This window comes from Crassostrea angulata, chromosome 2, assembly GCF_025612915.1.
Source record: "Crassostrea angulata isolate pt1a10 chromosome 2, ASM2561291v2, whole genome shotgun sequence".
NCBI lineage: Eukaryota > Metazoa > Mollusca > Bivalvia > Ostreida > Ostreidae > Magallana > Magallana angulata.
Genome location: NC_069112.1, coordinates 72,173,795 through 72,190,567, shown reverse-complemented (window position 1 = coordinate 72,190,567; position 16,773 = coordinate 72,173,795). Strand labels below are relative to the sequence as shown.

At 32.6% G+C, this 16,773-nt stretch overlaps 1 protein-coding gene and 1 pseudogene across 1 annotated transcript; one reads left to right on the top strand and one right to left on the bottom strand.

Moving 5' to 3' along the window:
- Positions 1-16,773, bottom strand: part of LOC128174831 (uncharacterized) — a 394,133-nt pseudogene that overhangs the window by 82,673 nt on the left and 294,687 nt on the right.
- Positions 914-14,604, top strand: LOC128171886 (uncharacterized). Its single transcript, XM_052837660.1, has 5 exons — positions 914-1,045; positions 9,407-9,718; positions 11,140-11,227; positions 13,850-14,074; positions 14,390-14,604. The coding sequence occupies exons 1-5, from the start codon at positions 914-916 to the stop codon at positions 14,602-14,604; spliced, it is 972 nt and encodes a 323-aa protein (XP_052693620.1).

The window sequence follows — 16,773 nt, the reverse complement described above, 5'->3', positions numbered from 1 at the left end:
AGGTTTGCTAACTGTAGTACTGTGGTTTCATTTATATTCAAGGGTATCAATTTTCGTGGATAAAGTGAAAATCATGGTTTCAGGGATACTTAAATTCGTGGCCAATGATCCTATCAATACAAATTATTAGTTGAAATTGCACTGTAGTATATGCATATTGTAGACTGCTAACTGTACAAAATCGTGCTATTAAGATGCTCACTTGGCTACAGCGTAAAAAGCATATATTTCATTCTAAATATAGTATGCACCAGTTTGTACAGCTAGCAATCTACAATATGAATATACTTCCATCGATGGGGATATAATCATGTAATACGGTATAAAGTAAATGTTTTTCACCATATTGAGTAAAATGTGAATGATTAAATAACACTTAAATTTTTTCTTTTATCACTCACAATCTTTACAATAATTTTAAAAAATCATTGTAAAAATTATTGCAGATTTAATACTTACTATAGTCTGTCCCAAGATATTTTTGCCGCATATTTCCTTAAATTATTCGAAATTTATAAATACCTCTTGGTTTAGACAATGTTCATTCAATAGTATGAAAAAAATCCCAAGATATCCCCTTTGAAACGCCACTTCTAGCTTGTCGGGTATCAATACACGGCTAAAAAAAAGTCTACGGGTTTTTCATTGCCAAGGAGATGAAGACGCCCGGGTGATAACGTTGACAAATTGCGCGAGGTGTCCCGCGTACTTCCAAATGGAGAAAAGATGTCAACATTCCCCATTGTAAATCTCCGTAAGAAATCTGTTTTTGTTCCGATAATGTGTGAATGAAGTTATCTTGGGAATTTTCCCTTTCATTGATTTTAATTGCACCTCTGTCAAGGTATGTGTATTTGTATTCAAAATCGTTCAAATATGCAGCATAAATATGTTGGGACAGACTATAATAACAATGGTCATAACTGTGCTTGTATGGTTGCTATCATCATCAGTGAAGCTGCTAGGAGAGGAGGTAAAGAGAGTTCTTGTGGTTGAGTCAGAATCAAATGGACTGGTGGTGTTGGTGTGGGTTCTTGTGCTGGAGGTACTTGAAGTGTGCCGAAATATCGCATTTATTATTTGAATTAATGTCACATAAATAAAACATCCTTTTTCAGTCCCTATTGTACATTTAGACACTGTACAATCAGTGTACGTTTGTAAAGAAATAATAATTATAACGGTGTGCTTCATCTAAATAAAAATGTCTGACAATACAAATACTTACTACAATGGTGTTGTGTGTTGTTGTGGTCGAGTCATGTGGCATGGCGAAGGTGCCGAAGGTGGCGAGGCTTTCTGTGGTTGATTCAGAGTCATGCCAGGTGGAGGAGGTGGTGTGGGATTTTGTGCTATAGGTGGTTGAAGTATGCTGAGTTATTAAATTTAATCAGTTAAATAAAACATGTTCTTATTCAGTGCAGATCAGTGTATTTTTATATGTTATAGAGTACCTCAAAGAATATGCACCTTTTACATTCATACTTTGCAAACTAAGATGTTGAAACAGATAAAGTGAAGATGAATGTATTTAACGTTTATTAATATAGAAGATCTTAAAATCTACTTACACATGCTGCATCATATAGGTAGATGATGATTGGTGTTTCGACTAGAATGAAGTGGTCATCACATGAACAACTTATCTCATCAATATACGAAACCCGATTGTTCTGCAAGCACCCCAAACCCCAAAATGTCCCAACCTCAAAAATTCACTGCTGATACGTCTATCATACAACCCATTCCCCTGTCAATCACAATCCCCATCGTCACAAAAACATTCTCCACAATCGCACCCCCCCCCCCCCCCCCCCCCATCCAAATTACACCTAATGTACACATAAAACAGAAAATAATGAAGATCGTTTTTTATTCTCACCTTTTATTATTTCAATCCGAAAAGATAAGAAATAGTATCCTCAATCTCGTAAAAATGAAAGGACAGACGGACGGCGGACGAAAAGTGATCAGAAAGGTTCACTAGAGCTTTCAGCTAAGGTGGGCTATTAAACTTTTACGGTGATGATCTTCTAAACAGACAGTAAAGATGACACGTTTATTAATTACACAAAAGGGGGTTCATTCCTGATCGTGACTCTTCGATTTAACGCTTTTTGCTTTTGATGACTCTGTCACAGGAGTTCATTAGAATGATGTGTTTCCGTCTGTCGTCGTGCACCATGCGTTAATAACTTTGTTTTGAAAATAATGTTTACAGTGGAACTCTGGGTTTTAAATATATCAATGAAGTGAAACTGTAATATTATTTAAAGTTATCTCTCTTGGTTCTTGGACGAAGTGCGCGGTTGCCATTGATAACCGTTGTAATTTTAGCTAAATAGTAATCCACTACATTTCCCTTGCATTTTGTTGATTTTTTTTGTTATTTGTTTTGATTCATTAAATATCATATCATAAAATAAATGAAAGTCCTTTTCACATTTGAATAATTAATTGCCGCTGTTTTTTATTGAGTATGAACTAGCATCTCGTGATAATCCGGGAAAATTAAAGCGGAAATTAACATACCACCGTTACATTTATTGCCTGGACCCTGAGGTCCACGCAGAAAATATATAAGCGAGGTTAAACCGGATGCTATGGGGGAAATTAAGCCTGCGCATGAGCTAGTCTGGTTCCTGTGCGTAATGGATTGCTCAGGGAACCAGGCTAGCACATGAATCGGGATCAGGATTCTATGCTATATGCACACATAAGTTCAAAGGCGCTGTAATTGTAAAGTTGTCGGTAAACAGTACAGAAACAAAGAATTCCTTTTTAAGAAATGATCGGCATATGATATGATCTGTCAATATTATGAAATACGTTAATGTTATGCCGAAACTACAACAGGCATCAAATAGCATAATTTGCAATGTTTTGTTGTTTTCCGAAAACTTCCCGATTAAAACTTTATAAGCATTTAAGTATGATTGAATAATTATGTGACTGTATATAATAGATGACTGAATAATTCTGGCACTGTATGAAAGTTAAAATCTTAAGAAAATTACATCAAAATATGAAATTAATTTACACAAAGCTGTCACTGCATAGTTAACAAAGTAGTGCAAAGCGTGATGTTTGCGCAAAAAGTAGAATTCGCCGAATGCCTGATACTATACATGCATTCTTCATTAATAAAGATCATAATTATTTTAGAGGTATGAACCTAAACTCTGAGATAAAAAGTCAGGGCTCTACATATATATTTACATCTTCCAAGTATCATTCCCTCTATTTCTTACGAAAACTTATAGTTGATTCATAGCTCTTAAAAAACAGCCAGACTGAAATATACATGCCCCGTTAATCGATTGGTCGAAATTTACAGCGGTTGAAACTGGGAAGATATTGACAGGTTTGAAATTGACACGCTCTGTTTATCGATTGGTCTAAACCTTCAGCGACCTACAAAATATTACGGACTGCACGAAGTAATCATGATGATGTCAGACTCAAAGTCTCACAGGAGACGATTTGGCTGTTTCTTCTAGCTAACGTATTTATGTACATTAACAGTAATTAAGTGATTTTTACTTATTTTTCATAATCAATTTATTAATTAGTTAAAAGTGAGATGTTAATATAAATAATAAAATGCTTTCTTTGATGATTCATGCGGGTTATGAAGGTAGCGATCATTGCATGAAAAAATTACATAACCCGCAAACGTAGGCGGCTAGAGTCGGAGGAATCTCAGATAATCTTAAGACTTTCGCGTTTTGTTGGAAACACATGCATATGGTCCACGTATTGCAGTTCTTTTTTAAAGGACAGCAACTTGTAACACGTTTTATTATCCCTTCGCGCAACTTGTTGCGAGGGAGATATAGCATCGCTGCTGTGCGTGTGTGTGTGTCCATTTCAGCCTTTTTAGCAAAGTTTAAAGAAAACCCTCGCATGTATGTGTATCAAACACCGTACACTTCATAAGCATGTTTAAGGTAGCTCGCGGGTTAACCTGCTTGTGAGAAAACCTACCTTGAAAATTTGTCCACGTGATCCATAGGTTTTATAGTTTTAATTCTTAAATCTATTTAAGATTCGTCTGCGCGGTAATTATGTTATTGTGTTTCAAATACAGTGTCATTAATAAAATCAAGCAACGCCATTTCAATGAAATATATAGTAAAATGCACATTTTAACCGAGAAACGCATTACAAAACTATGCTCCAAACTTTTAAACGATTCAGACGAAATTAATCATACTCAACACAAAAACCGAGGAGATAATTATGAATCAATTCATAAAAAATATCAGTATGTGTTCTCGGCCAATTTTTGGCAAAAAAACTTTAAAGATTTAAAAGATTTCTCAAAACCTTATATTTTCATTACGACGTTAGCCTGACGTCATCATTTCCTTACCTCCTAGAACACCAAAATTGAAATGCATTTATTGACAAGACTAGCTGTTTAACACATTTTAGAACATGTAAATGCTTATTAGACATTATTGTGAATGTTTTCAAATGCAATTAATGTAAGGCTGTAAAGATACGGAAAATTGCTATTTTTGTTTTTATGAAACTCTGAGTCAATCAATGCAAAAATAAAATGCCAGGCAACTACTGACATTATAAGTAAGTAATCGAATAAAACAGTTATCTCAAGCCAAAAGAAATTTAAGAATTTAATCGGTAGTACAGATTACGGAAGTTATAATTGTAAAAAAAAAAGCGAAGTTAATGCATACATTCTATTTTAAAACATGACCTTAAATGGAAGAGTTCTAACGCACACTCATTCTTTATCTTTATAGAACAAAATATGACAATGTATGTGACATCTGTAAAATTTCAGCACTTGATATTATAAATCTTTGTATAAACAGTCATAAACCGCATATAAGCTTTCTAAAATATTTTCTTTTAAACTTCTAAATATCTCATTTGTCATTTTTAACAAAAATTATGAGTTTACTATGACGGTCAACTCTTTACGTCGATTCCTACTGTGACGTCAGCAAACCCGCGAGCTACGTTAAAGGACAAACCTTATTTATTTTCAAGGAATTTCGTTATATATTTTTCAAACTATCATTAAAATTACAACACTAAGAAATTTTATGTTCGACTTCCGGTTCGTGAAAGTAAACATTTCAAATCAACAACTTGATATTTGGGAGTTGATTTTTAATCAACTCTCCTATGCAGTCACTCTGGCAAACCGAAACTGAAACAGTGTTTGGACCTAAGCACAAATCATCACCGCTGACAAGATTTACATGTAGTTCTTGAAAATAATCCATAAATTCGATGTAATGTATCTTGAAGCATTGTGTTTTAAGAAATTTATTTATGAACACCTTGAAAATAGTCAGATGTTAAATAATACGCACAATTTAGATATTTTTTGCAGTTGTATGCATTCATACGCCATAGTTCAATATAGTCTCGTTCAACCATCGGCTGTCTCCGTAAATCTCCGACAAGCAGAGAGTCATTATATATTTAGAGGTCGCGTCATCAAGCTATCACGTGACCTGGTGCACACATCTGATTGAACAAGACTAGAGTTCATTATTGCTTGGGTCCATACAATTTTTGGAATATTTCGATTATTTCTACATAGTTTGATGGAATCAATTCTATCCTTAATTATTACACAACACAATTCATACGGGGTTTTCTCGAAATTCTTGTCGGAAAAGTCCAAGAATTCATATCATAAAAAAATGCGTAACTCAATCACAGGTTATAAACTACTTGCCAAGCAAAGTAACATATCTTTGATTTTAGAATGAATAATAATCGATATAATCAACTCCCGTCAGTACTTTGATTTGTTGAATGTAAGCCTTATAAAGGTAAGAATCAGACATTTTTGAGAAATGGGAAGTTGAAAGGATGTCCAAAGTAAAAAACTGAAGCAAGCAGGAGACTAAGTTCACTCTAATTTCATCGAGACAAGCAGACGTCTGAGCCGAATTTTTGGCTTTATTTAAAAGAGAAGAACGGGTTTATAATTCATAAGAGATTTTGACAAATATCGTCAACATGATTAACAGGGAATTCATTTCATGCTAATCGCTAAAGATATGTTACTCTTTTTAAAATGCTGGGGTTAAAATTATGACGTTTACACGAATTTTCTCATAGAGCAAACTATTAATCGCCAGATCTTAGCTACATTTCCTTTTTAATATGATCTTTAATTTGCCTCCACTAATTGTCTACATGCGTAATTTATGTCTCTGGATAAAGACAATTTATTAAATGATATTACTTATGTTCAACACATTTGTGGTGTGTTTTCCGTAGTAAAGGGAGCAATTGTACAACCCCTTAAATGCACCCATCCCCATGGATACACACAGAGCGTGCATGGGTATAGGACTAAACGAAATATTTTAGTGGTTTTTAACAAGATAAATATTTGGTCTCTTTAATGACATGTCTTATTCTGAATTATGCATTTCCCCGCACAGTATTTTCATTTCGCAAGGAGATGCTCCGCTTTGTGGTGCCCTTGTTTAAAACAGCTTGACTTGATAAACTGCATTTTACCAGGGATATCATGAAGTAAATCATAAAACTATTATGATCTATACTTAGATTAATAAATAACAGTTTTTTATTTATTATTTTGTAAGTTTTACATCGAAGCGACATGTAAGAGACCGACGAGTGGCATTGATTTCTATAAGTACATAATTAAGCAAGAGAGGGTTAAAATGATAGTGATATAGCGTCCCTTTAAATGATTTGTTATAGGTTCAAACATTGCCGACATTCAAACCGTTACCATGGCAATAAATGTGTTTACATTATGGGTAAATATATCCAAATGAATCAAGGGATTCCTGTAAAAGACTTTTGCTGAATTTTAATTAAACAATTTGTCTAATTTATAAAAATTTCATTTCAAAATGCACCATTCCTGTATATCAATTAAAATATATTACCATGAAGCACGATAACGGTTGTAATTAAAGAGGTCCTGGACTGCATTTTACAAAAGGACTTACGACAAAGTCGTAAATATTTATAGACTTTAAAGAACAAAATTAACATAAAACTATCTGTTTACAAACATTTCAAGTCCTATAATTATATTTTCCAGCCATTAGAATAAATCATTGATTAGCTGGTGATTGATTACCATTTATCAATTTGGTCGTAAGTTATTTTGTATAGCGCAGCCTTGAATTATAAAGTGAACTATTCGGTTTAAATATCGATATGTATACGTTATTAGCTGTACATCAAAACTTTTGTTGAAGCTATGTTTTACTATATAGAATAATAATTAGTTCAGGTAATTGCACTAGTACTTAAGGTTCCTCGACACATCAACATTTTATTTTATGGAGCGATAGAGAATCTTTTTTGAAACATGATTCCACAAACAGAGATCAATATCGGCTTTCAGTTATTTTATACGAATTTTTTTGTATTTTTTCAGTGAAATAGGAAAAACTGTTTGGCAGACAAACAGAATATATTAAAGCTTTAAACTTGTTGTCAATTAATGTGTAATATAATTATAAATAAATTCATGCCAAAGATCGTTTGGTCAAGTGGTTAATTTATTAATTAAAAAAATATTTCTGAAAATCAAAATTGTAATTCTTTAATATCCTTTTAATCTATGGATAAAATTTTAAAAATAACATATAGTCACATAAACTATTTACTAAACAATGATATTTTACAAAGAAATTGAAATGAAAATGCGAAATTTTGGAAAAATTGCTATTGATCAAATTTTTACCGATCCCGATTGAAAAAAAACTGATCCCGATCAGAATTATTTTAAAATTGAATTTTACAAATAAACTGCAGTTTTTTTTCTAAGTAATTGATATAAATTATAAAGTTAGTGAATGAAGAAACCATTTTACAGCTAAACAACCTGAAATTGTTGCAAAATTCTGATTCATTCTAACTTTATGTGATTTCGTTCGGGATCAGTTTAATTACAATCGGGATCGGTTCGATTTTAAAATTTTCCATTTTTTCTTTAATTTCACTATTGCGTTTCAATTTCTTGTTGAAATATGATTGTACAGCAATTGTTAAATGCGAGTAACAGTTTATCTGCAGTTTTTATCCATAGATTTAAAAAATATCTACAATCCTTTTTTTTCATTTTCATAAATATTTTTTTTACAAAAATATTTCAAAGTTTTTCTGGCCGTTTTTGATATATATTTGTAGATAATTGAATTGTGCATTAATTGATAACAAATTTTTAGCTCTAATATATGTTGTTCGCAGCTAAAACGATGTTTCAGGTTTCTATCAAAAAATACAAAAAAATTCATATAAAATAATCAGAGGCCGATATAGGTGTCATTTTTGTATAATCATTTCTCAAAAATGATTCTTCATCGATCCATCAAATAATGCATTGGTGTGTCGAGCCACCTTACAATTTTAAGAAAAGGTTTTTGATGTTGGAGGGGGGGGGGGTAAATAATCGTCTCATAAACTACCATTTCTTGCAAATCAATAAAATCAATAAAGATGCAGAAAACTACCATGAACAAACCTGAATTTAAATCAAAAAGTTATGTTCTCTGCTTACGGAAATATAACGATCAAGGAATTAAAATTTCACCAAAGGTTATTTATTCTTACTTCATCAAAACAATTATGGAAAACATTTAAAAAGAAATGTTGACTGATGTATTATTATAAAGCAGATACTTTCACAGGGTGATTGACCATCTGTAATTCTCTTTACAGATAGCTTAAGATAATTAAAGGTAGCTTAAAGACAATCTGTAAGCCACCTTAAACTATATGTGCTGCTTAAAGGGGGCTAAGGAAAGCGTAAAGATGGCTTAAAAGTTGCATAAAGGCAGTTTAACGGATATCTTTAAGCCACCTTTAAGGATAACTTATTGGTCCTTAATGTTAGCCACCATCAAGCCATTTAAAAAAAAAACAATTCAAAAAACTTTTTTTAATATAGTTCTTAATTTACCACAAAATGTATTGAAATTTATGACAATTCAATTAGCTGTTATCAATGGAAAAATACATGTATATTCAAATTAATTGCAAAGTAATTGTTTTAAAAAAAGCAGTACTGTGTTAGTTCCGGGGTTTTTCTTAGGATTAACAAACAATAGATTTTAATAAGATATACACAAAGAAATACAAGCATTTCTAGACACACAAAGCAGCGATTTTATTCAGAGAAATTGATTATACATGAACATGTACTATACATAAGTAAAAATTGTATATTCTGTCGTAACGTTCAACAATTCTAAGAAAGAAAAGGTATTAAAAACGGCTTATATAGAATTAACTGCGCAAAAGCCACGAAGAAAGAAATCAATATCAGTTACCAGTTAAAAGATAATACGCTGTTGGTATTTACTAAATTTACTAAATTGTCAGCAAAGCAAAGAAAACAGTTTTTTAAACTGTTTTTATTCTTTAGAACACGCACAGAATGGTTGGCTCTCTGATTAGTAAATCTTTGAATGTCGTGACATTTACAACAGTACTGCTTTGTTTGGTATCAGTATACGAAAGAGCGACAGCTGCCGTTGTTCATGGTGAGAGGTATCGTGGTCCCTTTGTACGGGTGGTAGGAATCATTGGACAACAGCAGTGTGTCCGTGAATGTAGACACAGACCCAAGCTATGTTTGGGAGTCAACTACCAAAAACAGGAACTGCTGTGTGATCTCATGTCGGCCATCAACGAAACGGAATCAAAATCTGACTATGTTAGAATTGAACTCGATCAGGTACATGTAATCGATTCTCTCTCTCTCATTCTCTCTATCTCTCTCTGAATCTTCTTTTTAAAGTGGTTTTTACATATTAAATGAACCTGGGTTTTATACCTTTTTTGCTCAATTAAGCGGAAAAAGATTGCTTTTATCACTTATATATATATATATATATATATATATATATATATATATATATATATATATATATATATGTCTAAGATTTAGTTTAGGAAATTGGAATTGATGTAATTATACAATTTCTAGTTTATGTCAATACCACAATGTAGGTTTATATGCTTTGACTAGTAGATTCCGATAGTTAACGAGGCCGAGTACAGAACGAGTACGCACGCTTTCGCGCAGCGTTTCATTTGTATTGTGACGTCATCTTTTTGCTTGGTTGACGTCATGGCGTGATAGTTTCAACTGCAGACATTCAGCGAATTTTTTTGAAAATGGCTCGTTTAATGCGTAAAATTAATGTTATATTGTGGAATAAACATAACTGTCTCGAAGTATAAGCTATATTTGGGCTCGGGTCGAAAACGTGAAGAGAGTTCAGCAGGCCTAACCCTCCGTCACGTTTTCTTAACCCGCCTAAATATAGCTTAATTCATATATTTCAAGACAGTAACCATGTATTTTATATTAATGACCCTTAATATGTGATGTTATATATTTTTTTATTACTTAAATATGTCTGAATGCTTCAATAATACTATAAATATCACCTTTTCCGCCTTTGTCAAATAAAAAATAGCCATTATCTGACAAATCTGGGATATTGGGCATACAAAAATCAACTTTGATAAGACCCCTGGAACAAACCAGGAGGTAAAAGGTTTTTTTTATTTGACCATTTGATGCCTTTTAGCAATAACTTTAATATGTAGAACAGAAAAAGATATCCCTAGGGCAGAAGTTTAAAAAAATGTGCAAAATTGATACATTTCAAGCGAAATCCCATAGGGTCCTATGTTAAAGATTAACAAACTTTGAGTTGACCCCCTAAACAAACGGTGTGGTAAATGTCTTATTTTTTAATCTGAAAATAATAATTATATCAGTAGAAATTCAGGTAAAAAATTTCATTAAAAAATCTAGGGCAGAACTAATTAGACCCGGCCTCGTTAAAATGTTACAAATTATATGTTTCATATGCTGATTAAAGAAGACACAATACAATGGCGGACTCAAGAAGGGGAATGCATGCAACACAAAACACGTTCAGTAAATGTACATTTAAGAATGGTTTAAAAATGTACTATAGAAATATATAGGAAACTGTCATTTTCAGAAGAAGAATGAGCCTGAAGAGCAAGAGTTCGAGAGCGATCGCATATCTTTTCGATAGATTTAGCGTACCTGATTATCTGAACAAAGCCCCTCTCTTATCTTTTCCCCCAAAACTTATCCATCCTTATTTATTGTAGACTGACCACGTTCCAGATGAATGCCTGTCATGCTCTACTGACGATCTGTGTGTGACGCTCTCCAGTAAGAAAGTCCACTGTATTCGAGGTAGTCTAACTAGTTTTATACCATTACATTATATTTATATCACAATTATATAGCCGTTTTTAAGGTATTCAATGTATAATGAAGGGATGTTGACCAATTTTGAATCATTTAAAACTAGTTAAATAGGTATTGCTAGATAACCCGGTGGAATGAACCAAACTCACATGACTGACAACATATAAGAAGCCGGTCATTTTGCACCTTAAAATTTTTAAAAGAATTATATCCCCTTTATGAACAAAAAGAAAATTTTAAATCCGTCAAAATATCTGCGGTAAATGATTCATTTCACCAATTCCTGAGGAAAATTCCTAGTCAGGATGAGTAAATTTTTCTACATAGTGGTTTTTTGAGATTTTCGCATTTAAAGTGTGATTCTCAAGTATTAGGGGTCTACATATTGTATATCAATTTGAACAAGAGACATCCTTCTAACGAAGGTTATTTGCATGTATTAGTCATAGTACTGAAGTATTGAAAGCCGGGCTGTTTTGGTGTGTCTTTATGCATACTGTGTAGTAAAGACTGAAAATCTCTCTCACTCTCTCTCTCTCTCTCATGCTTTTAATGTCGGCAACTTATAAGAGAGCGACAAAATTTTGTAAGCGGCTATAAACAAAAAATGTGTCTGTCTAGTAGAAGTTTTGAAATTTTGCAACCAGCATTTGATATATTCAATCCCCATTTTTTCATCGCGCAGCAAAGTAGTTCATGGAAATTCATTCGCATTGTATGTGTCCAAAATGCATAGTAATGTTTCATAAACATGTTATTAATAAGTAAACTAAGAAAGATAGACAATTCATTCGGAATTTTAAAAAAATAAACAAAATACCAACACTTCTGATAAAACGTGGCTCTTTGTGTAACCATTTGGTATAGCGGAAGCTTTACATTGACGCTGTTTGGTTTTTTGTTTACTTTTGAAGTTGCGCTATTTATAGTAACATTGGCGATTTGCCTGCCTTTAGCCAGGACTCTGCTTTCAGCAGAGCCCGGATAAAAATCATTTAATTAATTTTTGCAACACCCATAAGCCTCCCAGAACAGTAACTCTCAATTTTACAATTTATTGACAGGTACTCAGTTAACTCTATTTGACACAGATTGAAAGATTTGACGTAAAACATATTTAACGTTGGCGGTCAATTTTTTGATACTACATACATCTACATAACTGCTTTTTAAAAAACCTCAGTATATTGCCTTATAAGATACAATATTATTATATTATATAATTATTATTATATCTTATTAAAATACAAGGTGGCCATCTTGAATTTGATGCTTAGCATAAAATATTTAGGCTATGAATATCTACCTTGTGGAAAGGCTAGCTTATCGTTCAACTACGTAGCCCTACGTAGCAGCTACATGGACGATCTTGAACGCAACCCAGGCTCTTTTCGGAGCTAGAATATTTCGAATTTTTCTTAAAATAGCATGCAAAATGCATTTGAGTGCTCATAAATAAAGCCATACTATATATTTTTAATTGAACACTTTTTATCTGAATAGAAAAAGAATCATATTACATAAAAATTTAATTATAAAATTACCAAGAGGAAATCTTCACATTGTTGAGATAGAAAAAAAATGGATGATAGGTAGCGTCTGACCAACTAAGATAAGGAAAACTTGGACAAAGTATATACAAAAATGAACAAAACTATGGTTCAACATATTAAGCATTATATGATAATAATATGTAAGGTGTTAATTCCCGCGCTTGCGCGGAGTATCATCTAGTTATAATAATAAAACATAAATTTATTAAACCCATTTCCCGTTTGAAGGAGATTGTTTACATACTAATCAACACCACGTGCTATCGATAATGATCGACCAAACCAGCTGCATATTCATCTTTTCTTATTGCAATAAAATAACTAGATATTTTATCTTACATTTGTTTTGGAGATCGAGTCCGATAACAATAAATTTATATATTAAATTTCATTTCGATCGGGCCCGGTCTCCAATTAGAATAAAAGCGATAAATTAAAATAATATTTAGTGAATTTGTATACTGTATTCTACCGCCATTTTTTGATTTAGCAAATTTATTCTTATGCAATAAGTTGAATATATCCAGGGAGGCAAAATTGGTTTTTTGTACACAATTCAGCTGAATAAATGGAACAAAAATATCGTAATACTTTTAAAACTTTATAAAGAACACATTTCTTATGCGCATTTAGAAGGCGATGAAGAAGAAAAATCTGACGAATGCCAATCCAGGTGATCGAGAGTAGACTGACGAGTATTAGTTAAACGCCTTAAATACTAAATACATAAATATGTAGACCAGATAGAGCTCTATAAAATTTAAATATTTCATGTTCCTCCGGATATGGGTGTTGACTGTAATGTTGGGTCAAAATGGTCATCTATGTGGATGCATATAATGTTTAAAAAACATCATCTATACTTCCAAGAACTTATTATTACTAAACTCTTGAAAATGTAGAACAGGAAGCTCGATCACTACAAAATTGTATATTTCATGTCCTAGGGGGTATGGGTTTCGACTTTGGGGGTGGGGTGGATGCATAGTGTTCATTCATATAATGTTTAAAAATCATCTGCACTACTCCCACACATCTGTAATATCGTTCACAGCTCTACTAGGCCTTGCGTTGGGTAAACATACGAAACAGTCGTCAACACATAGGGCCTATGGGGCTGAATATGCAGTAGACGGCAACAGAGGTACACACATCTCCCAAGACAAGTGTACACACACAGGGGTTGGCCACACAAATCCCTGGTGGAGGGTGGATCTACTGACTGTTTATTCCATCAAATCTGTAAGAATACTTAACAGAGGAATAGACAATTTAGGAGGTAAGTGTATAAACTGGATACAATGTGGTTTTATTGGTTTTGCTGTAATGGTCTATCATTTCCACAAAATCATTGAATCTATAGCGTATAGGTAATCATTATCATTTAGTTTCTTGTTTTCTTTGCAGGAAGAATTTAAGTACTTATCAAGTTTAATTTATTTAAAATGGGTTCGTTGTGAAGTCATTCATATTCTAATATAACATGCAAAAGAGTAATAAAATGAGAAAATGAATTATTAAAATTTGAAAAAATGTATTTCTTGAAATGTTATATCTGTTTTTTTATTTTTATGATGTTTTTTCACGATTCTAGATTTTTCAAACCGACTTCGGGATGTTACCGTCACTGTAGGGCTGACTGAATCAGACGTCAGCACTCCCTGTGGTTTCTTTGCTGGCCCCGGTACTGCGTCACAGCTGGTCGTCATCGACTGTCCAACATCACCACTGGGGAGATTTGTAAAGGTCTCCAAGACAACTGAGGTCCTCACTCTATGTGAAGTTGACGTGTTTGGTGTATCCGTATAAATATCATAACTATTTTTAAAGCTATCACACCTGTAATTGTTTCAACCATATAATACTATATAGGGAACACAAAAATTCTTAAAATGCAGTTTGTATTTCTCTTGACAAGATATTTGGAGAAAATATTATTTGTTAACTATCTCATCAGCTGACACAAAAAGGGCACACGATACAGTTATTTTCTCAAAATAGCTAGCCCCAAACCTCAAAACGACGCGTTTTCCGTTTGTACATGTATGTAAGCAAGACACCACACTCCAAAGATGGCTGCTTTCTTGCATTGAAAGAAGTAGTCGCAATGAGGTACAACATTTTTTTAAACTGAGTAAACGAAGATCTAAAAAACCAGTCAAGTAAAAAAATAATTCTGAAGTATATATAAACATACTATCGACTAAATTCGTTTTGATTGGTCGACTACCGGTGTGATACCTTAAGCTTAATGTTTTTTTCTGTATTTTCCGTATCCTGAAGAATCTAACATCTCACCTCTAAAACTGAAAAAAAAGGTCGTTTTTTATTCTCACCTTTTATTATTTCAAACCGAAAAGATAAGAAATAGTATCCTCGATCTCGTAAAAATGAAGGGACAGACGGACGGCGAAAGAGAAGTGATCAGAAAAGTTCACTAGAGCTTTCAGCTAAGGTGAGCTATTAAACTTCTACGGTGATGATCTTCTAAACAGACAGTAAAGATGACACGTTTATTAATTACACAAAAGGGGGTTCATTCCTGATCATGACTCTTCGAGTTAACGCTTTTTACTTTTGATGACTCTGTTACAGGAGTTTATTAAAATGATGTGTTTCCGTCTGTCGTCGTGCACAATGCGTTAACAACTTTGTATTAAAAATAATGTAATATCGGAATTGTGGGTTCTGTGTATAACAATGTAGTGGAGCTGTAATACTATTTAAAGTTATCTCTCTTGGTTCTTGGACGAAGTGCGCGGTTGCCATTGATAACCGTTGCAATTTTAGCCAAATAGTAATCCACTACATTTCCCTTGCATTTCGTTGATTACTATTTCTTTTTGTTATCTGTTTTGATTCATTAAAAATATCAAAGTCATTTTTACATTTGAATAATTAATTGCTGTTGTTCTGTATTAAGTATGAACAAGCATCTTGTGATAATCCGGGAAAATTAAAATGGAAAATAACAGACTACCGTTACATTTAAAAAACTTTTTTTAAAAACAGCTTGATTTGAATTACTGCATTTTGCCAGTGCTATCATAAAGTCAATTATAAAACCATTATGATCTATACTTAGGTTTATAAGGCTAACAATGTTTTTTTTTTGTAAGTTTTACACCGAAACGACAAGCAAAAAACCGACCCATGACATTGATTTCTATAACTAAATAAATGTCTTTTGTGAAGCAAGAGAGGACTAAAATGATCATGATATAGCGTCCTTTCTAAAATGATTTGTAATAGGTTCAAACATTGCCGACATTCATTACCATGGCAATAAAAGTGTTTAAATTTCGTGTAAATATATCCAAATGAATCAAGAGACTGATATTTTGACTTAACAATTTGTCTGACTTATAAAACATTCATTTCAAAATGCACTATTCCTGTATATCAATTAAAATAAATTACCATGAAGCACGATAAGGGTTGTAATAAAAGAATCCATGGACTGCATTTTACAAAAGGTCTTACGACAAAGTCGTAAATATTTATAGACTCGTAAAATGATCGTTAAAGAACAAAATTAACATTAAACCATGTGTGAACAAATATTTCAAGTCCCAAAATTTTATTTTTCAGCCATTAGAATAAATCATTGATTAGTTGGTGATTAACTACCATTCATAAGTTTGGCCGTACGTTATTTTGTTTAACGCAGCCCTGATTCGTAAACGGAACTAGTAGGTTTTAATATTGACTTGTAACGGTTATTAGCTGTACATCAAAACTTTGAAAAAGCTTTGTTTTACTATATAGAATAATAACTAGTTCATGTAATTGCACTGATACTTAGAATTATAAGTAAAAGCTTTTTTGATGTGGAAGAGGAGGGCAATTAATCGTCTCATAAAGTACCAATTCTTGTAAATCAATAAAATCAATAAAGATGCAGAAGACTGTTGTGTATATCTTGTATATCCTGTGTTAGTTCCAGGGTTTTTCTGAGGTTTAACAATTAATAGATTT

Excerpts from the sequence above, each read along its gene's own strand:
- LOC128171886 (XM_052837660.1), top strand. The coding sequence starts at position 914 with ATGGTCATAACTGTGCTTGTATGGTTGCTATCATCATCAGTGAAGCTG. Across the intron at positions 11,228-13,849 it reads GAAAGTCCACTGTATTCGAG|CTCTACTAGGCCTTGCGTTG; the intron begins GTAGTCTAACTA and ends TATCGTTCACAG. Across the intron at positions 14,075-14,389 it reads AGGAATAGACAATTTAGGAG|ATTTTTCAAACCGACTTCGG; the intron begins GTAAGTGTATAA and ends TCACGATTCTAG.